Source organism: Miniopterus natalensis, chromosome 3 (assembly GCF_054644295.1).
Source record: "Miniopterus natalensis isolate mMinNat1 chromosome 3, mMinNat1.hap1, whole genome shotgun sequence".
Taxonomy (NCBI): domain Eukaryota; kingdom Metazoa; phylum Chordata; class Mammalia; order Chiroptera; family Miniopteridae; genus Miniopterus; species Miniopterus natalensis.
This window is the reverse complement of record NC_142083.1, coordinates 93,087,387-93,112,320: the sequence shown is the minus strand read 5'-3', so window position 1 is coordinate 93,112,320 and position 24,934 is coordinate 93,087,387. Positions and strand designations below refer to the sequence as shown.

The 24,934-nt window shown below is 47.3% G+C and overlaps 2 protein-coding genes across 2 annotated transcripts; one reads left to right on the top strand and one right to left on the bottom strand.

Moving 5' to 3' along the window:
• Window positions 1-484: 484 nt before the first annotated feature.
• On the bottom strand, window positions 485-4,615 carry LOC107535836 (serine protease 27-like). Its single transcript, XM_087815218.1, is given in 6 exon segments — window positions 485-715; window positions 1,430-1,621; window positions 2,959-3,252; window positions 3,668-3,695; window positions 3,772-3,901; window positions 4,591-4,615. Coding segments are annotated over 6 exon segments (900 nt in total).
• Window positions 4,616-8,475: 3,860 nt separating this feature from the next.
• LOC107535835 (serine protease 41-like) lies at window positions 8,476-23,702 on the top strand. Its single transcript, XM_087815217.1, is given in 11 exon segments — window positions 8,476-8,488; window positions 9,058-9,078; window positions 9,081-9,176; window positions 9,179-9,247; window positions 9,331-9,360; window positions 9,450-9,476; window positions 9,657-9,745; window positions 9,748-9,824; window positions 10,563-10,846; window positions 22,888-23,048; window positions 23,448-23,702. Coding segments are annotated over 11 exon segments (1,122 nt in total).
• The last annotated feature ends 1,232 nt before the right edge of the window (window positions 23,703-24,934 follow it).

Here is a 24,934-nt window from a genome sequence, read left to right as displayed (position 1 = left end):
CTAATCCCTGCCTGCCCAGGCTGCCCCCTGGCCTCAGGCCTCAGCCCCTCTCATCCTCTGGATTAAATCTCAAAAGTTGAAATGATCTTTCAAACACTTACATTCCTGGGGTTCTGGAACTCAGCCTTGGATGGTGGGAGAGAATCAGGGGACACCAGGTCTGTTCCTGTGGGGGGGGGGGGTCCATAGGCTGGCAGGGAGGGTGAGAAGGCAGCTTAGTGTCTATGGGGGAAACATGAGAGGTCTGCAGACGGAGAGGTAGAGGTATTACAATGGAGGGCTTTCTGAGGGGAAGGGGCCAGGGAAGGTCCCAAGAGGACAAAGGATTTGGTGAACGGTGGGGAGAAGTCCCTGTGTGAAGCTGTATTCTGCATTCCTGGCAGGGGGCAGGGAGGGAACATGGGTTTGAAATGTGGGGACTGAGGTCTCAAGGTTGAGCTGCATGGTCAGGCAAGCCCCAGGGAGATGGGGGCGCCCCCCGCGGTCACAGAAACAACAATAAGGCAGTGAGGAAGATCCCAGCAGGGCTTGGAGAGAAGCTCCTGTTGTCTGGGGTTGAGCTCTGGACTGTGCTGAGAATCGATGTGGTGTAGACACTGACGTTGGTGTAAACGCCTGGCCTCTTGGGAAGGCCACAGTCAGACCCCCAGCTCACTACCCCTGCCGGGGTCCAGATGCCATCAATGTCACAGACCAGGGGGCCTCCAGAGTCACCCTGGGGAGAAAGAAGCAGCCCAAAAGTGTAGGGCAGGAGGGCTGGACTGCTTAGGGCAAGTGCCCTCCTGACGCAGGGGGAAAATTGTGGTTCACAGCCCCCACCCCTGTCCCACCAACCTCCCTTCAGTACTGCTGGCCAGGCCTAATGGACAGAGCATCGGTGGCTTGGATGTTTCTGGAAGGCAGGAGGGTTGGCTGGTTTCGGAATTAGGGATGAAATCCCTGGCAGGTGGGACAAGCAATGTGATGGAAACACCCTATTCTCTGCATAAAACTGTGTTTTTCATAGTAGGGGCTCAGAGGAGCACTTCTGTGTTGCTAATGGTACTGTTCGCTTCATTTTGATGAAAAATATCTGAGATAAAACAATACTAAGAGGCAACGGGAGATGAAGTATGTCTTGCTAATAAGAGCAGTGAAGGAAAGACAGGACCAACCCAGTTCAGAAGTAACCTGCTCCTTAGGAAAATTGGCTCACAGCCTCTGAGTGTTATTTTTAGGAAAGCAAAAAGAAAGCAAAGCTTTAGGGAGAGGGGTAGGTCACAGTTTGCTTAAACACACTTGCAGGCATTCCATGTTCTGATAATATTTATATGATATTTGAAAGGGAGGCAAGGTTCAGGAACATATTTTTTCCTTTTGAATTGACCCTTGAATTTAAAAAAATGTTACCGTCATCTGCTTTGGGGCCCCCACTGGCGTGCTTGCTCACTCTGCAGGCGTCCTTCTGGCCACTCTCGAAGCCAGCACACAGCATGTCCTCCAGGATGATGGGCTCCTGGCTGGGGGTGACAGAATTCTCATGGTAGTAGGTGCCGCAGGTATGGGTGTCACTGAGGAGCAGCTGAAGCTCCTTCAGGGTGAAGGGTGGAGGGAGCGCTGGGGTGGGGAGCGGAGAGCAGAGCTCAGAGCAGAGGGGACACTGTGGCCTGCTGGCTCTCGGCTGGCTTGCCTACTCTTTGATGGACTGATGACAAGAAGTCATTTCTGTGTGTCGTTCCTCTGCTCCCCGAGGAACAGGAACCTGCATTTGTGCTCAGGAAACCCAGTGATCATGCCAGGGTGGCAAGGTGAGCCTGTGTTTAACACTCGAAACACCAAGAAGACGTGTTCTGTTCCTCCCCGGAGCAGGGCGTGCAGAGGTGAGGCGGGCCTCAGCCTCCCTCCTGGTGCCGGGCAGGGCAGTGGGGTGGACACAGCAGGGGCCTGGGCGCGAGCTGGGACCTGGTTTCATAGCCCTGCCCGGGGACTGTGGTCAAGTCACTTCCACCAAATGGCCTTACTTTTCTTGGCTTCCCAAGGGTCAGATCAAAAGTGGGTTGAGTAGCACCCCTCAAAGCATCACGTCCACCTGGCACTGCAGAATGTGACCTCGCTTGGAAATAGAGGCTTTGCAGATGTAATTAGTTAGGACGAGCTCAGACTGGATTAGGGTTAGAGTGTCCTCATAACAGACAGAAAAGGAGACACCGTAAGACACACATGGAGATGGCCACATGAAGCAGAGGCAGAGAGAGGAGTGACGGAACCACCAGAAGCTGGAAGGGGGAGGAAGGAGCCTCCCCTAGAGCTTCTGAAGGGAGGGAGGCCCTGTGACACCTTGATTTCAGGTTTCTGGCCTCAAGAGCTGGGAGAGAATGAATTCCTGTTGTTTGAAGCCACCCGGTTTGTGGCATTTGTTACGGTAGCCCCAAGACACTAATCGGAGGTGATATTACAAACATGATGATGATGATGGTAGTTGCTGATAAATACTGAGAACTCACTCTTGCTCGGCCCTGTTGGAAATGCCTAAAATACATCATTCCATGTAACCTTCATGTGCACATGAGGTTGGCAGTCTTGAGAGCTCCACTTCCCAGAGGAGGAAACCACAGCCTGGCAAGGCTGATGGCGGCCACTCAGCCAGGATGGGGCAGCCCGGCTCTGACCCAGCCCCGTGTGGACCGGGTGATGGGTGAATTCTGTGGGTAAACACATAGGTGACACAGGCACTAGCCCATCAGAATGGTCTAGGCCCTGGTTGGGCCGACATCCCAGAGCCCTCTGCTAGGCCTGGCATTAATCCTTTGGTTATTGGATGCTGGGGGGATGGACTGGGGAGCCCAAGGTGGGGTCTGGGGCAGCGGGTCTCAGGTGGGGTCTACATTGGCTGGGGCTGTGCCAGTGAGTGTGGGTTCCATGTCTGGTCTGAGTGAGGGTGGTGGCAGGTGCAGCTGTCCCTAGGGAGCGTGTCAGGACCAGCCTCCACTGAGTCATGACCCCCCACCCCCAGCCCACCCCACCACCAGCTCTGGGTGTTCTTACTTTGATTCATGGGTCTCCGAGTTTGGGGAGGCAAACTGGAAGGATGAGTTCACTGAAGGTGACTGCGGAGGCCAGCTGTGCCAGGGCAATGTCCCCACTGCCGTGCACCTCCATGTAACTCGGGAGGGTGATGACCTGGGCCATGGCCTGGAGTGCCCAGGGCACCCTGGCCGGGGGGTAGGAGAAGATGGTGCCCAGCATCACAAAGTAGGCGGACAGTGGTTGGTTCTAGCAGCCGGAAATCAAGGGGTGTCTTTAGGCTATGTCCGGGTCCCATGGACGAGAGCTAAAGACAATCTTGATTTGAGGGTCCTAACATTACAAAAGGATTTTTGTGTGAGTTGAGCACATGCCAGCAATGACAAGCACCTTGTTTAATCCACAAGCAACTCTGCACGGTGCCAAATTCTTCCTATTTGGGAGATGAAGTCACCTGTCCAAAGGCCGCCCAGTTGATAAGTAGTGGCCTTGAAGCTTTGGATTTTCAAGGGACATCCTAGTGTGGGAGCTTTTGTTTTCTGGAAAATGAATGCTTTCTTGGGAGGGCCAGTGCTGAGTCTGTCTCCTCCCCCACTCTCTCCCCAGTGCCCAGCCTGGGGACTGGGGGAATCCTGAGTGGATAAGCGAGACCCTAGGAGGACACATTCCTGGCCTGTCTCCTGCCCAGGCTCCTGTTCAAATGGGGAAGGGAGGGTGTTGGGGAGGGGTGAAGGGCAGGTCCCAGCTGGCCCTGGCTCAGATCCTCGCCGGCTGAAGCAGTGGGCTGCAGTCAGCACCCAGTCCTCAGTGATCAAGGAGCCCCCACCCACATGCTGTCCATAATCCCTCAGGCTGACCTGCCATGGCCATTGGCCTGATGCAAGTGCGCATTCACACGCTGCAGGGTAAGGCAGTGGCTGGGTTATATGAGGTCCCCTCTGAGCTCTCCTCACCCTGCAGATCTGCCTTTGTTTATCCCTGCCCCTTGTGGACTGACATCTTGTCCCCTTTGATGTAGGACCCTCTCTCTATGGGAGGACTTATGACACTGCGGGGAGCTGCACAGCAGCTGAGTTGGGGAAAGTAGACCTGGGGGCCTGGATTGCTCAGCCCAGCTTAGCGGGGACAAGTAAGGTCAGGCCAGCTTGCGGAGGGTCTGAAAGCAGTGATATAAAATGCGTCTGGCAATGGAGTTTTGGTGGAAGCCAGAGGTGCTGAATCTGGGGGAGTGGATGCTGGCCCCCAACAATTGGGCTTCTTAGAGGACCTGCCCAAGTACAAGGCTATCAGGACAGGGTTGGGATTACATATCTCTCTTTACCTGTCCCCCAAAACTCAGGCCTTCTCTCCTGCACTGCCTGTCTCCTCACCCCGATATTTGTCTTACCTGAGTCCAGTGTCTGGGCCTGTCCTGGGGTGGGGCTGGCACCTCTACTCCATGTCCCCAGGCCTTTGGCCCTTACACTGTTCCTGGGCACAGGGACCCTGTCCTCTTCCACATCCTTGGAAAGACCCTCAGGCCTTCCCTCCCTGCCCTGGCCCTGGCATCACAGTACCAACGTCTCCCACCACCTATGGGGCACTTACGGTGTACCGGCACTCTGCCAACCATGCCACCTGCGTCTGCCTGATTCCCCAGGAGCCTTTACGATCCCCATCTTATAGCAGAGGAATGGAAACTGATGGTTGAAGGACTTGTTGAAAGCCCTTCAGGCACAAAGCCAGATAAATCTACTTGGTGCTGTGTGTGGTGCCCAACACCCCTGGAGGGGGAAGGGGTGGGGGAGTAGAACTGCAAACTCTGGGGCACATCCCACTTTGCACCCTTAAGCATTCATTTTCAACCTGGGGCTCTCGAGGTGGGACCAGAGTGTCTGGGTCTTGAGAAGCGGACCCTTTATTCAAGGAGGTGGAGCAGCTGGAGGAGAGGAGGGATTTTCAACCTGAGAAGAGGACACCCCAGTGATATTCTCCTCTGACCACAAGTAGCAGGCACCTTGACATCCATCGCCCCTGCCCTGGGCTGCAGATGTGACCCTGGCCTCTTGGTCAGAGGCCTTACAGAGGTTGTGTGGGCCAGAAAGGAGAGCTGAGCAGCCTTGGGCACGGGCAGGGAGGGGGCTGTGGGAGACTTCTGATTCCTGTGTTTTTTCTTTGTTTTTTTTGTTTTTTTTCCCCTATGTTTTTTCCACTTGCCAAAAAGTACCCATCCTTCTGATGCCGCCCTCTCCAGGAAGCTCTTCCTCCAAGGGCTTATTACCCCAGGGGGCACAGTGGGTCTCAATAGCCCCAAATGCTTGATCTAGGCCAAAATCACGCTCAGCGAATACTCCAGTGTTATTGCTTTTCCCTTCTACCTGATCTCTTGATTTCTGAGGGAAAAAATGTTGATTTATTTGTTCCTTGAGTATTTAAAACATCTTTTAGCTTTATGTATTTCAAAGCTCTGTTGATGGGGGCATAAAGGCTCATGCCTCTTATATCTTTTCAGTGACTTATAAACTTTATCAATGTAAAACATCTCTGTAGTTCATTGGCTTAGCCTTGGGTTCTGTTGTATCGGAAATTATCTGATCTGTAATAATACCCAGCCACTTTCATACTGTTTGCTATTTCTTTACCAATATATATATTTAAATTAAGACAAAATGAAAAGGAATCATGATGCTGATGCTGGAGGGACAAGTCCCTAGTGGGGACTCGAGCCCCAAGCCCAGAGGGTTCTTCGCTTTGAGGAAAGAATCCAAGATGTGAGCCAGACAAGAGGTTAAAGTAGAAAAGCAGGTTTTATTGAGCAGAGAGGACAAGCAAGAAAAGCCACTTTACAGACGGGATGGCAGACTCTCCGCACGAGGGAAGGAAGAGAGACCCAACCATCTCTAGAAGTTGAGCTTCTATCTGTCTGTAGTTTCTATGAGAAATTGCTGATATGGGGAAATAGTGGGGAAAAAAGGTCGGGATTAACTTTCACCTTTACAAAGTATATTTTGTGGTCTGTCTTCCCCTTATGGTACGGATAAACGATAAGGTTCAGATGGGTAGCTATTGATCAGTTTTTGCAGGGATTGTCTTTGTCCAGACGCTCTTAGTGGTCTGCTAGCCTCTTTGGTCAGCCAAGCTCCGTGCCAGGCAGCACGTAGCAGGCCCCGGACTTAACTTTGCTGGATGTTAGTTGAGTTGTATAGTTCTCACACCCCTTTCCTATATTACTTAGAAATTACAAAAAAATTAAATTTCGTAACCTACTTCCCTTATTGAAATATCCTTGCTAGAATACTTGTAAAGTAGTAAACTAATTCCATTAACAGTATTACCGATTTCTGTGACTACCAAAAAGTTTTTTATGATTCACTGATATCTCATGGGGACGAAGGCACATCCTGCTTGCTTGAGAGGGTGTTTGAGAACTAGATTATCAGAATTATGTAAGAGCCAGTTCATTTCATGATAAACCCGGTTTAAAGACATCACAACAGTACTTACCATAATAATCAGTGAGTTTCTTAGAACTCACACCCATTCAATAATCCTTTTTGTGCTCACAGGTGTCAGGTCACCGGCTAAATGTAATATTGAGGAGGTAAAATATTCACAGTGCAGGTGCTCTGTCTACATGTCTGTGTCTCCCACTCCCCCCAATTCATATGTCAAAACCCTAACCCCCAGAGTGATGTTGCTCAGAGGTGGGGCCTTTGAGAGGTGGTTTGGTCCAGCGACCAGAGTGCCCAGGAATGGGATTAGTGCCCTTATAAAAGAGGCCCCAGAGAGCCCCCTCTCCTCTGCTGCCACCTGAGGACACGGAGAGGAGGCGACAGCTATGAACCAGGAAGAGGGCCCTCCCCAGATACTGAATCTGCTGACACCTTAATCTCAGAATCCCGGCCCAGGATGTGAGAAATAAATGTTTGTGGTCGATAAGCTGCCCGCTTTGTGGTATTTCGTGATAGCAGCCCAAATGTGTTAGGACACCCAGCAAAGCATTTGACTTGGAAATGTTTTTCCTACGTGTGTTCAGTACGTTCTGTTTCTGCTGATGTTACTTTCAGAATATACAAAGTGGAGGAGAAACTTTATTTTCAGATTTACATAATCTGGGATAGTTTACAAGGCTGTAGACTGATACCTGGAGTAGATGAAATCAACACCAAGTGCGTACCTGCCTTTCTAATGATCTGCTGGCGGGGCTTCTAGAGCCTCACCTGGTCTGTTTCTTCCCTCAACCTTTTATTTTATCTAAAACACTTTTTATTATGGACATTTAAAAGTATACACAGATATAGACGAGTACAAAGAACACCTGACATCTGTCACTCAGCTTAAACAATTATCAACATAGAACCAACCTTTGCTTATTGTTAAATTTATTGGGGTGATATCACTTAATAAAATTATATGGATTTCAAGTGTAAAATTCTATAATACATCATCTGTTTATTTCATTGTCTGTTTACAACCCTAAGTCACATCTCCTTCTATCACCATATATTTGCCCCCCCTTACCCTTTCCTACCTCCCACCCCCTTCCCTCTGGTAACCGCCACACTGTTGTCTGTGTCTACAGAACCGATCTTTAGATCCCTCCATGTCTTTATAATTTTCTCTCATGGAATCTGCCCTTTTAAAATTTTTGCTCTAAGTTCTGATCATGTTTCTGTACCATATCTTCAAGTTTGCCAATTTATTCTTTAGCACTGTCCCTTTTATTATTCAGCCCTTTGTCCAAAAGGTTTTACTTCAGCAATATTTTAAATTTTCAAACACTCTTTCTTGTTCTCTGATTACTCTTTTCCCATATGATTCTTGTTGGAGGATTGTAAACACTTCTGGAAGCTTTCTGAGGATACCAGTTAGAATTTTCCAAGTTGTCTGAAGTTCCCTCTGGAGTCAGTTTCATTTTCTCTGGAGTCAGTTCAGTTTATCCAAATAGATCCTTCTGGTGCATGTGTAGATTTTTCTTGAACATTTCTTCATCCTTGGTTGCTGTGTAGTAAAAGGTTAACCGAACAGGCCTAGGGTATTCAAACGTGCACACTCCAAAGAAAGGACTGGCCCTTGACCAGCTCCTAGGAAATGACTTCTGAGTCCTGCCTGAAAAGAGTGTCTTTGTAGACCTGGAGCTTTGTGCCACTCCAGATAGCCTATGCCAACCATGTGATTTATGGTGGAGCCTTGGGTCACATTGTATTGGTTGGACCTCTGGACCACCTAGAGTCTGAGAACTAAGGTCAGTTACATGGGTCCTCCACGCCTATGTGATGGAACCCCAATAAAAACTTCACACACAAAGGCTCAGGCGAGCTTCCCTGGTTGGCAATACTTCATGTGCGTTGTCACAAGTCATTGCTGGCAGAATTCAGCACTGCCCACCTGACTCCACTGAGAGGACGGCTGACAGCTTGCCCCCGGTCTCTCCTGGATTCGGTCCTCTGCCCCTGTTGCATTTGTTGGTGTTCCCTGTATCCAGTCACTGTCATGAACCAGAGCCGTGAGTACAGTAGCTGTTCTAAGCTCTGTGAACCCTTCTCGTGAACCATTGACTCTGAAGATGATCCTGTGGACCCCTCGTGGCTGTCCATTCACATCTATGATTGAAGAGCCAGTTTGTTGACTTTGGTGCCCTGCAGCATTCCCCACAAGAAAGGAAAGCTGCCTGGAGACTTCGTGGAGTTAGTTGGGGCCTGTTGCGGGACAGCAAACAGACAGGGTCAAAAATTAGTGGCCAAATCAGGCCAGCTTTTATTCTGTGGGTACTATAAAGGACCATCACTTTTAACAGAGGTGACACCATGCTAGGGCCCCAATGGGCACTCAATGAGGACTTGTTAGTGTGCTTTTGGGAGTCCTGGCTAAGGGCCACGGCTTTGGTCCTTCCTAGAAGGAGTGCGAAGAAAAAGGGACAGCAAAGAGGGCAGCCAGGATCCCAGAGTTGCAGACAAGAAAGGGATTGTTTGGGTTCACTAATTCATATCAAGGGGTGTAGTTGGGCACCCAGCTCCAGGAGAAACTCAAAGCTGGGGCGCTGTGAGGTCTGATGTTCTCAGCCCTCCGACCCAGGGCGGTCAAGCTGGGAGAAGGTGGCGCCAGGGTTGCTGTTGTTCCCTCTCCCCCAGGGGGCGCCCCAGCGCTGGCCCTGGAGCCGACGAAGCGGAGGGGGCGCCAGGCGGCGGGAGAGGAGCCATGGGCGCTGGCGCTGGGGCGCTGCTGCTGGTGCAGCTGCTGGTGCGAGTCGAACTCCAGATGCAGGGTGAGTTCAGGCAGGAGCTTGGGTGACGGGAGGGATGGGGCGCCTGGGGACCGAGTGGCGCTCACCTTGTCGCCTCACCCCAGGGATGCAGGATCAGAACCAGCTGTTTGCAGGTAAGGCGCCCAAGATGTGTGTTTCCCTGTTCGGGGCACCTAGGCCGGAACGCAGAGGGCGCCAACTCTTTTCATCTCTCTCGCCCCAGGTTTCCAGAACTCCTCGTGGATCACGCGTAACTGACGGGCCCCTGGGGGAGGGGCGGGCGCCTGCAGACCGCGTGGGGGAGGGTCCCCGGCGTCCCCCACTCCTTGGGCTGCAGGACCCCAGTGCGCGCGCTGTTGCCCTGGGCCTGAGGGTGGGCAGCGGGGCCTGTCTCCTGCAGCTCGGCCGCATGTCCGTCTGTCCATCCCAGAGCCATGTGGCCACCAGAAAACCCAGCGGCTCATAGTGGGTGGGAAAGACTCGGTTCGCGGGCGCTGGCCGTGGCAGGTCAGCCTGCGGCGCTTCGTAAAGGCCACGTCTGCGCAGGGAGCCTGCTCAAGGGGCGCTGGGTGCTCTCCGCGGCGCACTGCTTCGAGAAGTAAGTCTGGGGGCTGGGGGCGACGGCCCCACGCCCGGGACCCCCGTCTGCACCGGGCCTGTCTTGCACAGATGTGACCCCCGTGGCCTCTGGAGCCTCAGACCCCACTGCAGCTGGTCACACCTATGAATCCCAAAGGTGCCCCTGCAGGGAACCCTGTTCCGTTTTTTCCAGAAGGGTCTTCCAGAAGGTTCCAGCGCACATTTGTGTGCCTTGTTCTTTTCTAAAAACTTCCTTGTTCTCTTCTCCCTAAATGGCACCTTAGCCTTCACCTTCCTGGTCCCGCCCTGGGAGCACCCAGGTGGGGGGAATGAGCCGGGGCGGGCGGGTGCTGGGCAGAGCCTGGCCTGTGGCAGCAGTGGCCCCTGAAGCTGGTTTGACTCCACCCTGCCCAGTGGTCCACTTTGGCATCTGTCATCTGCTCATTCTTTTCTGAGGATGGCTCTGAGAGGTGACAGGCTGGTTGAGTGACTAGCCAGATCAGACCACAGGAGGAAGCACCCTTCTGCCCTACCCCCAGCCTCCTAAGTCCCTACTTTCTGGGGCTTTGGTTGTGGCCTCTCTGGATTCTCACCATGTCTTCTCTGGACACCTTGTCGCATATGAAGAACCGCTCATGGTGCCCAGGATGAACCCTAGTAGCACTCCGGGCAGTCTCCCCTTAGGGCGGGCCCCAGGTGTGCTCCCCGGGCAGTCTCCCCTTAGACTGGGCCCCTGACTGCTCTCCTCCCCTGCCAGGCACAGGGAACCCTCAAAATGGATGGCCCAGTTTGGTGAGCTGTCTTCCAAGCCATCTCTTTGGAACTTGGGGGCCTTCTACCATCGTTCCACCGTGCAGAGCATTATTATATACCCTCATTTCAAGAGGTCTTCGCTCAACGACATCGCCCTGCTCAGGCTGACCTCCTCGGTCACCTACACTAAGTACATCCGGCCCGTCTGTCTCATGTCCTCCTCCTTCGAGTTCCAGAACCAGACTGACTGCTGGGTGACCGGCTGGGGGCACATCCATGAGAATAAGAGTGAGGCTGGGGACAGGTGGGTGGGAAAGACAGCGCCACTATTCTCCAGCCACACCAGCCCCCACCTTGGTCTGTGGGCCCTTCTGGGCCGATGAGTATTCTCTCCCCACCTGCTGTCCACTCCTCCTGCCCCTGAAAGGGCAGGACTTCCCGTGCCCACACTCAGTTCCCTGTCCTCCCCGAGGCTGAGCCAGGAGCCAGCACTGAGAGGACCTGCTTCCCCCACACTTCACTTCTCAGCCTGCAGGGATCTGGGAGATTTGGGGTGGATTTTTCAGAAAGGCCGTAGGCATTGTTTTTTTTAATAATTGAGATTTAATTCATAAACAACGAAATTCACCATTTCAAAGTATATACAATTCAGTAGGTTTTAGTACATACAGTTTGCAACATCACCACCATCTAATTGTGGAACATTTTCGTATCAAAATGAAACCCTGAAACCATTTAACAGTCATTCCCCATCCCCCCTCCCTCCAGCCCTTAGCACCACTAACCATTTACCTCTATGGGTTTACCTGTTCTGGAAGTTTTATAGAAATGGGATCATACAATATGTGACTGTTTGTGTCTGGCTTCTTTCGCTGAGCATAATCTTTTTTTTTTAATTTATCTTTATTGTTGAGAATATTATAGGTGTCCCATTCCCCCCCCCCCCAATTGACCCCCTCCACTTCGCTCCCACCCCCTCCCCAGGCCTTCACCCCATTATTAACTGTGACCATGGGTTATGCATATATGCATACAACTTCTTTGGTTAATCTCTTCCCACCCTCCACCCCCTTCCCTCTTTCCTCTGAAATATGATCGTCTGTTGCATGCGCCAATGTCTCTGGATCTATTTAGTTCATCAGATTCTTTTGTTCATTAGCTTCTTCTTAAAGAAGACCTTTCAACTTTTCCTGTAGTGCTGGTCTGGTGGTGATGAACTCCTTTAGCTTTTTCTTATCTGTGAAGCTCTTTATTTGACCTTCAATTCTAAATGATAGCTTTGCTGGGTAGAGCAATCTTCATTGTAGTTCCATGTTTTTCATCACTTTGAATATTTCTTACCAATCCCTTCTGGCCTGCAAGGTTTCTGTTGAGAAATCAGCTGACAGTCAGTGGTATGGGTGCTTCCTTGTAGGTAACTAACTGCTTTTCTCTTGCTGCTTTTAAGATTCTCTCTTTGTCCTTAACCTTTGGCATTTTAATTATGATGTGTCTTGCTGTGGGTCTCTTTGGGTTCCTCTTGTTTGGGACTCTCTGTGCTTCCTGGACTTGTAAGTCTATTTCTTTCCCTAGATAGGGGAAGTTTTCTGTAATTATTTTTTCAAATAGGTTTTCAATTTCTTGGGCTCTTTCTTCCCCTTCTGGCACCCCAGTAATACGAGTGTTGGGCTCTAGAAGTTGTCCCAGAGGCTCCTTATACTATCTTCATATTTCTGGATTCTTTTTTCCTTTTGCTCTTCTTGTTGGGTGTTTGTTGTTCCCTCATGTTCCAAATTGCTGATTTGATTCTCAGCATCCTCTACTCTACTGTTGATTCCATGTAAATTATTCTTCATTTCAGTTCCTGTAGCCTTCATTTCAAATTGGTACTTTATTATATTATCTATTTTCTCAGTTATTTCCCTAATAGTCTGCTTAAGCATCCTTATAAACAAAATTCTGAACTCTGTATCTGTTAGCTTGCTTGGATCTATTTCATTTAGTTCCTCTTCTAGAGATTTCTTCTGTTCTTTCCTTTGTGACATGTTTCTTTGCCTCCGCATTTTGGCTGCTTCCAGGTGTTTGTTTCTATGTATTAGGTAGAGTTGCTATGTCTCCTGGAATTTGTAGTGGCTTTGTGTAGTAGGTGTCCTGTAGGGTCCAGTGGCTCAGCCTCCCCATTCACCTGAGCTGGGCCTTCTAGGTGCTCCCCTGTGTGGGCTGTGTGCACTGTCCTGTTGTAGTTGAGCCTTGGTTGCTGTTGGCATCCCTGGGAGGAATTGACCCTCAGGCCAACCAGCCGCGAGGACCAGCTGCCACTACCGCCAAAGAGCTGCTGTGCTGGAGACACCCCTATGGAGCAGGATTTACTTCAGTGGAGCTTTGGTGTTCACCAAGTGAGCCCCTTGAGTGTCACTCGTGGATGTGGTAGGGTTGTAATCCAGCGTGGTCGAGTCTGACCACCAGGTGCACTGTCTCTGGGACCTCCGGGGAGGTGCAAAGTCAGCCTCTGCCTGTGCCTTGCCCAGGGCCACCCAGCATGAGCTACACAGCAAACTGTAGTTGGCTGCTACTTGTGCTGGGCCTGGAGGTGTCCAGGAGAGGCCAAGCTATGAGCCAGTGCAGCTGCCACTAGTGCCAGGCCTGGGGCCACTTATCAAGCTGTATGGGGCAGCTGCTGCTTGTTTGAGAGATTTTAGGAAAGTTCTAAGCATGAGGCTCGAGAGGCCACGTGCATAGAAAAGCCCCTGGAAATGGCTGGGATGAGCTGCAGGTGGGGAGGGGCGGGGCCTCCAGGAATCACGGGGCGGGGCCAAAGGTGTGAGTCAGGTGCTGGCGATTCAAATATGGCGCCTGCCTGCGGGCTCTGTGCGGGGAGGGCTGGTCAAAGGAACAGTGGCCTCTGCCAGCTCTTCTGCCTGGGAGGAAGCCGCACCTCCACCTCTTGTCCCAATTTCAGGCAGGTTAGTTCCTCCCCAAGTGTCCCTGGTCCTTTCAAGCTGCTGCCTGGCGCTAGGCTCAGAGGGAGCGTGTCTGAATCTGTGCGCGGGCCCTTTAAGAGGAAAGCCTGGAGCTCCCGCAGCCTCCGTGACCCTCAGGGACAGTCCCCACTGGTTTTCATGGCCTGAAGTTGTGGGGACATCTCTTCCCGGCCCTGGAGCCCTGGGCTGGGGCCTGCTGTGGGGCTGGGACCCCTCGCTCCTCCGGGAAACCTCCACCGCCGAGATTCCCTCCCGGGTTTCAACGGCGGCACCAGGTGTGGGCCCGCGGCTGCGTCTCCGATTCAGCCCCGATCCGCCTGCGTCTCCGCCTCTCCTCCCGTCCCAGCACTTCTTCAGTTCCCTGGTTGTAGGGCTTCTGCTCAGCCAGGTTTCAGGAGGTTCTGAGTGATGGTGGTTCTGTATTTTAGTTGTAATTTTGATGTGGTTGCGGGGGCGGCGGGTGCAGCTGTGACCTACGCCGCCATCTTGATCCTCTCCTCAAGCATAATCTTTTTAAGGTTCTTCTACGCTGTAGGATGACTGAGAACACCATTTCTTTTTGTGGCTGACTAATATTCCATTGTGTGGATAGACCGTATTTGTGTATTTATCCATTGAAGGACATCTGTGTTGTTTCTTCCTTTTGGGTATTGCAAATAGAGCTGCTATAATCAGTAGCATACAAATTATTCTTTGAATACCTTTTTTCAATTCTTATGCATATATATTTGGCAGTGCAATTTCTGGATCACATGGTAATTCTATGTTTAACTTTTTGAGGAACCAACAATGTTCCACAGCAATTACATCATTTACCATTCCCATCAACAATGAATGAGGGTAATAATTTCTCTCCATTTTCTGCAATACTTGTATTTTCTGAAATTTTTTTTATTTTTGCCATCCTAGTGGGTGTGAAGTGGCATCTCATTGTGGTTTTGATTGCATTTCTTTAATCACTAGTTATGTTGAGCATCTTTTCATGTGTGCGATGGCCACTTGTATATATCTTCCTTGGAGAAAAATTCAAGTCCTTTGCCTATTTTTTTACTGTTTTAATTTATCTTTATTGTTGAAAGTATTACAGATATCCTCCTTTTCCCCCCATTGATCTCCTCCACCCTGCACCCCTCTCCCCAGGCCTTCACCACAATATTGTCTGTGTCCATGGGTTATGCATATATGCATATAAATTCTTAGGTTAATCTCTCCACACCCAGCCCTGCCTTCCCTCTGAGATCCCTCAGTCTGTTCCATGCTTCTAAGTCTCTGGATCTATTTTGTTAATCAGTTTACTTTGTTCATTAGATTCCACATATGAGTGAGATCATGTGACACTTATCTTTCTCTGACTGGCTTATTTCACTTAGCATAATACTCTCCAGGTCCCATCATGCTGTCTCAAATGGTAAGGGATCCTTCTTTTGTACAGCTGCATAGTATTCCATAGTATAAATGTCCATGAAGATGCTTGATATTATTTCAGTCTTCTTGAACTTGTAGAGACTTGTTTTGTGTCCTAACATGGGTCTGTCTTTGAGAATGTTCCATGTGCACTTGAGAAGAATGTATATTCTACAGCTTTGGGGTGAAATGTTCTGTAAATGTCAATTAAATCCATCTGACCTAGTGTGTCCTTTAGAGTCACTGTTTCCTTGTTGATTTTTCTTTCTATCCAGTAAAGTCAGTGGGGTGTTAAAGTCCCCTTTAACTGTACTGCTATTGATCTCTTCTTTAAAGTCCTCCAGAAATTTTTTTTCAACCTGTGTGAGTCTTTTGTTCTGAGGTGGGTTTATTGTTGACAGCATATATTTGGGTCATGTTTTCTTATTCATTCAGCTACCCTATGTCTTTTGATTGGAACATTTAATCCATTTATATGTAAAGTTGTTATTGATAGGTACTTATCTCCTGCCATTTTAATTCTTTATGCCTATATTTCTCTATATATACATTTCTATTTCTAATTACAGCACTCTTTTAAACATTTCTTGCAATGCTGGTTTGATGGTGATAAATTTCTTTAGCCTTTTTTTTTTTTTGGTCTGGAAAGCTCTTTATTTCACCACCTATTTTGAATGATAGCCTTGATGGATAGAGTAGTCTTGGTTTCAGATCCTTGTTTTACATTACCTTGAATACTTCATGCCATTCCCCTCTGGCCTGGAGAGTTTCTGATGAGAAATCAACTGACAGCCTTATGGGAGCTCCTTTGTAGGTAACAGATTTGCTTTTCTCTTGCTCCCTTTAAGATTCTCTCTTTGTCTTCAATTTTTGGCATTTTACTTATGATGTGTCGGGTGTGGGCCTCTTTGGGCTCTTCTTGCTTGGGACTCTCTGTGCCGCCTGAACTTGTGTGACTTTTTCCTTCACCAGGTTAGGGAAGTTTTCTGCCATTATTCCATCAAACAGGTTCTCTAATCCTTGCTTACTTTCTACATCTTCTGGTACTCCTATGATGCTAGTATTGTTATGTTTCATGTTGTCCCAAGCTCCTTTAAACTGTCTTCCTGTTTTTTAATTGTTTTTTCTTTGGCTCTCTGATTGTGTGATTTTTTTCTACCCTGTCTTCTAATTAGCTAATCCAATCCTCAGCTTCCTGTAATCTGCTGTTTATTCCTTCCAATGTATTTTTTACTTCTAGTATGTCATTCTTAATTTCCTTCATAGTTTCCGTATCTTTTCTCATGGTGTTGAGCATCCTTATGATCAGTGTTCTGAACTCTACATCTGATAGATTGCTTATCTCCATCTCATTTATCTCTTCTTCTGGAGAATTCTCTTATTCTTTCATTTAGGGCTGTTTTCCTGTCTCCCCATTTTGGCAGCCTATATGGGTTTGTTTCTATGTATTAGGTAGATCTGCTAGCACTCCCAGTCTTTTGGATGGTCTCTGGTGCAGGCTAATATCAGATACTGTTTGTGACTGGCCTTGAGAACCCTGTTTGAAGCTTTCTGCATTCCACAGCTTGTGGTTCCCTCTGCTGAGGCTGGGTGCATTTGGAAAGGACCAGGATGTGCACCAAGGTCTGCTTTACTAAGCCCTGGGTCCAGAAGCAAATCAGGCAAAGACTCAAAGCACCAAGAGGCTGATTGTTATTTAGTCTCTTAATGAGCCTCCACAGGGTGGGGCGAGAGGTTTTCCAACAGTGTGGGGCAATTGCTTTACCCCCCAGGCAAGAGCTACTTGGATGGTAAATGTCTGCCTGAGAAAGATGTCCTCTGCTGTATGGGGGAATGACTCAGCACAGGAATCCAGATGGCTGTCCTCTGAGCTCTATCCCCAGAGCCAGTACCCCTAGTTTCTCCTCACACAGCTCTAGTCCACTCCACCTTTCCTCTGACAGAGCCCAAGGTGAGTGGCTGCACATGAAACTTTGTGCATTGGCCCTTTAAGAGGGTGCCTGCGTTTCCAGCCATCTCTCTCTGTCAGACAGAAACCCTGCTGCTTTTCATTGCCAGATGTTGTGTAGGCATCTTTCTCAGTTCTGGTGCTCCAGACTAGGAAGCCCACCTTGAGGTTTAGGCCCCAGAGTTTTCAGTGGAAACCCCCCACAGTTGCGATATCCCTCTGGAACTTCAGCTGCTGCCTGTGGGAACTTGGCCAGCCCTCTTGTGCATCTGCACTTCCTACCAGTCTCTATGCAGTCTCTGCTTTATGTCCTTGTTTATAAGTGTGCTCAACAGCTAGTCTTTTTTTTCTTCTTTTTTTTTTAATTTATCTTTATTGATTTCAGAGAAAGGAAAGGAGAGGGAGAGAGAGAGATAGAAACATCAATGATGAGAGAGTCATTGATCGGCCGTGGCCAACAACCCGGGCATGTGCCCTGACCGGGAATCGAACCCTGATCGCCTGGATCCTAGGTCGACACTCAACCGCTGAGCCACGCCCGGCGGGGCTCAACAGCTAGTCTTCAGTTGATTATTCAGGATGGTTTTTCTATATTTTAGTTGTAATTCCAGTTTGTTCCTGGGAGAGTGTCAGTGTAGCTTCCACTCAATCTGCCACCATCTTGGAATCTCCTTTACTTATTTTTAAATCAAGTTGTATTTGTTGTTGAATTGTAATCATTCTTTATATATTCTGGATAATAGATCTTTATCAGGAATATGATTTGCAAACATTTTCTCTCATCTGTAGGTTTCTTTTCACTTTCTTGATAGTGTCTTTTGATGCACAATCTTAAGCATTTTTTTATGAAGTCCAATTTTTATATTTTTCTTTTGTTGCTTGTGCTTTCAAAGTCATATCTAAGAAACTATTGCCAAATACAAAGTCATGAAGGTTTATCCCTGTGTTTTCTTAAAAAGTTTTATTGTTTTAGTGCTTATAGTTATGTCTTTGATCCATTTTGAGTTTATTTTTGCATATGGTATAAGGTAGGGGTCCAACTTCATTCTTTTGCATGTGAATATTCAGTTGTGCAAACACTGTTTGTTAAAGAGACTGTTCTCTCCTTCATTGAGTTGTCTTGGCACCTTTGTCAAAAATGGATTTACCACATTCTTCTCAAGTGCACATGGGACATTGTCAAAGAAAACTACAAAAACCCTTGGCCAATGATTTGATTTATTAGCTACGGAACAGTTTTTATGAACAAAATTAGAACACTAGTAGGGAACCAAATCAGTATCCTGTCTCTTGAACCACATAGAAGTTTAAAAAGCACCAATAAAGAGAAGATTTAATGCCAGAAAAATACAAGCAGATGGGCTTATGCCCAATGAATAGCACCAAATATTTCTCTATAGGCTAAGGGGAAAAAGCTGTGCCAACTTTTATTAGCTTGAATAAAGTAACTACAAAGAATTGAAGACATACTTATAAGAAGAGCAAATGGAGTAGAATTTTGAGAATATAATCTGGCAACTAGAAAGAACTAAATTTCAAAATAAAAGTTATTTTTAAAATATCCTCAGTGGCCCTAACTGGTTTGGCTCTGTGGCTAGAGCACCAGCCTGTGGACTGAAGCATCCCGGGTTAGATTCCAGCCAAAGTCATGTACCTTGGTTGCAGGCTCAATCCCTGGCTCCTGTCAGGGCACTTGTGGGAGGCAACCAATTGATGTCTCTTTCTCAAATCAGTGTTTCCCCCCCCCCCCGAAAAGCAATGAAAAAATATTCTCAAGTAAGGATTAAAAAAAAAAAAATCCTCAATGATCATGAAAAGGGGTTCAGAGACAATGAAAAAATGAAATTGTCAAAATCCATTTTATCTCTGCATTAAAGAGGCACAGCTGGAGGAAAAAAAAAAAAAGAATTTACCATAGATGTACAGGTTTATTTCTAGACTCACAATTCTATTCCATTGGTCTGTATGTTTATCCTTATGCCAGGATCTCATTGTTTGATCCCTGTACCTTTATAATATGTTTTGAAGTTTGTAAGTGTGAGTCCTCCAGCTTTGTTTTGCTTTTGCTTTTTCCTTTTAGTTGGGCAGGATCTTTTTTTAATCCTCACCTGAAAATATGTTCATCGATTTTTAGAGAGAGGGAAAGAGAGAGAGAGAGAGAGAGACCCATATAGGTTGTCTCCCATATGTGCCCCTACTGGGATCAAATCTGAAACCTAGGTATGTGCCCTGACCAGGAATCAAACCCAAGACCTTCTGGTGCACAGGAGGACAATCCAACCAACTGAACCACACCAACCAGGGCTGTTCTGCTTTTTCAGTATTGTTTTGGTTATTTGGGGGTCTCTTAATATTCCATATGAATTTTAGGATCAGCTTGTCAATTTCTGCTAAAAATCCATTGGAATTTGGATAAAGATTACATTGATCTGTAGATTGCTTTGCGGGAGTATTGTCATCTTAATAAGTCTCCAGTCCATGAATATGGGATGTGGTTTCATTTATTTAGGTCTTCAGTTTCTTTCAGCAATGTCATGTAGTTTTTTTGTGCACAACTCTCATCTCCTTAGTTAAATTTATTCCTATTTAATTCTTTCTGATGCTATTATAAATAAAATTTCTTTTTAAATTTCCTTTTGGAATTGTTCATTGGCAATATATAGAAAAACAGCTGACTTTTGTGTCTTATCTTGGATCCTACAAATTTGATGAGTTCATTTATTAACTCTAGTCCTTTTTTGTATATTCTTGATGGTTTTGTATATATTAGACCGTGTCTCTATCCATGAATAGAGATAGTTTTACCTCTTTCTTTCCAGTTTGGGTGTTTCATTTCTTTTTCTTGACTAATTGTCCAGTAAAATGTTAAGTGGCAAAAACGCATCCTTTTCTTGCTCCTGATCGTAGGGCTAAATAGCTTTCAGTTTTTCACCATTTAGTGTAACGTTAACTATGGGTTTTCTGTATATGACTTTTGTCATGGTGAGGAAGTTCCCTCTGTTCCTAGTTTATTTAGTGTTTTTATAATGAAAGTGTGTTAGATTTTGCCAAATGCTTTCCCTGCATCGATTAAGATGATTGTGTGTGTTTTTCCTGTCATTCTGTCAGTGTAGCGTGTAGTATGCTATATTGGTTGATTTTCATATGTTGAACCACCCTTGTATTCATGGGATAAATCTTACTTCATGGTCATGGTGTATAGTTCTTTCAATATGCTCCTGGATTCAGTTTGCTAGTATTTTGTTGGAGATTTTTGCATATATACTCTCAATAAAAAGATATTGATCTATAGTTTCCTTTTCTTTTGATGCCCTTATATGGGCTTTGGTGTCACAGTAATGCTGTTCTCATAGAACAAGTTTGGAAGGTGTTCCTTTCTTATCTATTTTTTGGAAGAGTTCCAGAAGGATTGGTGTTAATTTCTTCAGATGTTTGGTAGAATTCACCATTGAATAGGATTTTCTTCACTGGGAGGTTCTCAACTACTGATTCAATCTCTTTCCTTATTATGGGCCTTTTCAGACTTTCTATTTCTTCTTGAGTCAGCCTTGATAGATTATGTGTTTCCAGGGATTTTTCCATTTCTTCTAGGTTATATAATTTGTTAGCATACAGTTGTTCATAGTATTCCTTTATAGTCCTTAATGTCTGTTCCCACTTTCATTGTTAATTTTGTTGACCTTTCAAAGAGTCAACTTTGGTTTTATTGATTTTCTCTGTTGTTTTTCTGTTCCCCAGTCTGATTTCTCTCCATCCCTCTCTATATCGTTTCCTTCCTTCGCCTCCCTGTGGGTTTAGTTTGCTTTTCTTTTTCTAGTTCTCAAAGGTGTAAGCTGGGCTGTCGATTTGCTTTCTCTCCTCTATTAACGTAGACATCTCCAGCTACAAATTTCCTTCTGAGAACTGTTTGTGCTCCATCTCATAAATTTTGCATGTAGTAGTTTCATTTTCATTCATCTCAAAGTATTTCATAATTTCTTCGTGATTTCTTCTTTAATCTATTGGTTAAGAGTATGTTGTTTGGTTAAGAGTAATTCCACATATTTGTGAATTTTTCAGTTTTCCTTTTGTTATTGATTTCTAGCCTCAGTCCATTATGGTTGGAAAATATGTTTTAAATGATTCCAATCTTTTCTAACTTATTGCAGCTTCTTTTATGGCCTTACATATAATCTCTCCTGGAAAATGTTCCATGTGCACTTGAGAGGGATGCACATTCTGCTTTTGTTTAGGGGGATTATTCTGTATATATCTGTTAGGTCTAGTTAATTTATAGTGTTGCTCAGGTTCTCTATTTTCTAATTGATCTCTATGGTTGTCCCACCCATTATTAAAAGTGAGGTATTGAAGCCTCCAATGGTTATTATAGAACTGTGTATTTCCCCACCAGTTCTGTCACTTTTGCATAATATAATTTGGGGCTTGGTTGTTAGGTGTATAGATGTTTATAATTATTTTATCTTCTTGACACTTTTATCAATATGTAATGTTCTTTGACTCTTGTAACAAGTTTTGACTGAAAGTCTATTTTGTCTGATAATATAGCAGCCTGAGCTCTTTTTGGTTTACTATTTGTATGGAATCTCTTTTTCTTTTTTTAAATCCTCACCCAAGGATATTTTTTCCATTGCTTTTCAGAGAGAGTGGAAGGGAGGGAGAGGGAGAGGGAGAGAGAGAGAAACATGGATGTGAAAGAGACACATCAACTGGTTGACTCCCACACATGACCCGACTGGGGATCGAGCCTGCAACCAAGGTACTTGCGCTTGGCTGGAATCGAACCCCGGACCCTTTGGTCCATGGGCCAGTGCTCTAACCACTGAGCCAAACTGGCTAGGGCTGTTTGTTTTGTTTTGTTAATCCTCACCCAAGGATATTTTTCCATTGATTTTTTTAGAGAGTGGAAGAGAGGAAGGGAGGGAAGGAGTGAGAGAGAGAGGCAGGGAGAGGGAGAGAGAGAGAGAGAGATTGAGATAGAGAAAAAATCAATGTGAGAGAGACACATCGGTTGGATGACTCCCAAGTGTGCCCAGACCATGGCCGGGGATCAAGCCTGCAACTCAGATATCTGCCTTTGGCCAGGAATCAAACCTGAGACCCTTCAGTGTACAGGCTGACACTCTCACCACTGAGCCACACCAGCCAGGCTGTACCAATGTTCTTTATTTCTTCCTATGGGTTTAAGTTACTGGTTAGTGTCCTTTCATTTCAGCCTAAAATGGACTTCCTTTCCTATTTCTCTAAGGATAGATCTACTAGTGGTGAACCCTCTCAGCATTTGTTTATATGGAAATGTCTTAACCTCTTCTTCAATTTTTGAGGGATAGTTTTGCCTGATATAGAATTCTTGGTTAACTGTTTTATTCTTTCAGTGCTTTATATATGTCATTGTAATGTCTCCTGGCCTCCAGGGTGTTTGAAAAGAATTTGGCTGTTAATCTTGTTGAAGATCCCTTATACTTAATGTGTAGTTTCTCTCCTGCTGTGTATAAGATTCTCCCTTTGTCTTTGTCTTTTGATATTTTGATGAAAATGTATCTCTGTGTCAATCTCCTTGTGTTTAGCCTACTTGGAGTTTGTTCAGAGTGTATAGATTCTTGAGTGTATAGACTCAGGTCTTTCATCAAATTTGGGAAGTTTTTTGCCTAGATCCTGGAGCTGTAATATATTAATCAGAAACAATTTCACCTGTGTCAGCCCCCTCCCCTGTGCATGCGAAGGTTTGTCTCCACTGGCTTGGGCAGGGACTGTCATCTGCATGCTACAGATAGGAAAACTGAGTCTCAGGGAGATGCTATAACAGTCTGTCCAGCCACTGGGTCCTTTTGTGATATTGCTTATCACCCATGATGTGCTGGGTGCTGGGCTAGAGCAGAGGACTCATAAAAAACAATGGCCCAGGCATTTTGGGTGTCCCAGGGACCTGCACCTCCATAGCCCGTATAATTCCTCCCAACCGCACGGCAGAGGAAAGGCTCAGGATGCTATCTTTCTCTGTCTCCTCAACTCCTATGCAGAGCTGCCGCCTCCCTACAACCTCCAGGAAGTGCAGGTCTCCATCATAAACAACTCCAGGTGTAATACCCTGTTCCAAAAGCCCAATTTCTTCTATGGAATCGGGGATGACATGATTTGTGCTGGCTCTGAGGATGGTAGCCATGACTCCTGCAAACTGAGTGCCCCACCCCTGCCTCTGCCCCTGCCCCTGCCCCTGCCCCAGCCAGGGCCTTGCTGGAAACAGGCACCATCTGTTTCCTTGGGCCTGAAAGCAACCTCCATGACCAACCTACTTTCAGAATTGATTAATGAGAAAATGATTGCAGCCCTTACTTACCCTGCCTATAAAAGCTTCTCATTTTGCATTAACTGTATCTCCTTTAATCCTCATGTGAATTCTGGTGGGTAGAGATTGTTGCCCCCACTTTGCAGATGCAGAAACTAAGGCTTGGTCACTTCCAGGGGGAGGAGTAGGATTTGCACCCAGTTTTCCCAGCTCCATAGCCCCTCCTACTCTGGGGCCTCTCCACTGGCCCCTCCTTCCCCGCCTCAGGCCAGGCTTAACCATGCTGCTCTCCAGGGTGACTCAGGTGGACCCTTGACCTGTGAAAAGAATGGACTGTGGATTCAGATTGGAATCATGAGCTGGGGAGTAGGCTGTGGTAGGCCCAACCAGCCTGGAATTTACACCAACGTCAGTAGGTACTTCGGCTGGATCCAGAAGCTCACAGCCCACAGCCCACCCAGGCCAGACCCCTTCCCACTGCTGCTGCTCCTCCCTCTGCCCTGGGCTGCCCCACTTGTGCAGCTGGCCTGTGCACAGCTGACCCTGTAAGAATGTAGCAGTTACCCAGCATTGGGCACGTTCACCCAGGGCTGTGGACACCCTAGTGGCAGGACTGTCTGCTGGATCAGGCTCTGGTCCCCTTCTGTCTCTTTTGCTAATAAACACTTGTGCATGTTTTGCTAATAAACATGTGTGCATGCTCTGATTCCTTGTAGAGCATTTTTGTGGACTCAGGTGGCTTCTTGGACACCCTCATGGTCACTGATGTCCCATTCACTCCAAGACCACTCCCTAATTCCTAAATCTTTCTCTGCTTATCTGCACTATACATATTTTGGTTGCAAACAGTAGAACCCTCTCAGGTTAATTCAATCAGGAAGATAATTTATGGAAGGGCATTAGTAGCACCAGGGTCCCTGGAGGCTCTGAAGACTGGAGTGGGGGTACTGTGAAGGAAACGCCCCCAAACACCCCAGTGCTCATGCCGGTGGCCCCATCACACAGATGCCAGGTGCTCCTGGTCTTACTGCGGTCCCCCAAAGGCTGACCTGGAACCAGGACTAGAGGTGCAGGTAGTTTATTTGGGAGCTGATACCAATAAGCCCCAGTGAGGAGTGGGGAAACTGAGGCAGGGAAGGAAGAACCCCATGACCTTTGCCTGAAAGAGGAGGTTATTGTGTGGACAACTGAGGCACAGTCCCTCTGGGAAACCACAGGGAACACAACCCCCTCCATCAGACTCCTGGAAGACAAGGATGCTGGGTGTGGGCACTTCTCTCCTGACTCCCAGAGGTTGAGGGTTCTCCTGGAGGCATGCGTGCTCCAAGGTGAAGCAGGCCCTGGTGAGGAGGCCAGAGCCTAAGGAGCTGCTGCAGCACCATAAGGTGGCCTGGTGGAGGGGGGAAGCATCAAGTGTGTCTGGCTCCTCACTGGTGTCCCAGAACCCAACCTCAGCCTGACAAAAGATCACACCAACAGGACAGATTCAGGTGCACTTTGGAACAGCTCAGGCAGATCTGCCTTTTGACACGATTCCCAAGTGCTGTAAGCTCAAGATGTGTGAGGAGCTATGGTTGGTCTAGACTCCTTCCCTCGGTTCTCCACGCCACAGTTCCCTGCTGTGGAGAGGCAGGTGTGGGAGTCTTCAGAGGGGGGACCTTCCTGGTTTCTGCCCCACACCTGCCGGCAATGCAGGTGTGTAGGGCATCCCACTGAGGCTTCGTGCCCTAGGGCGGCCCTCTGAGGCTGCAACTTCCCTTCCCCCTGGCCACAATGAGCAA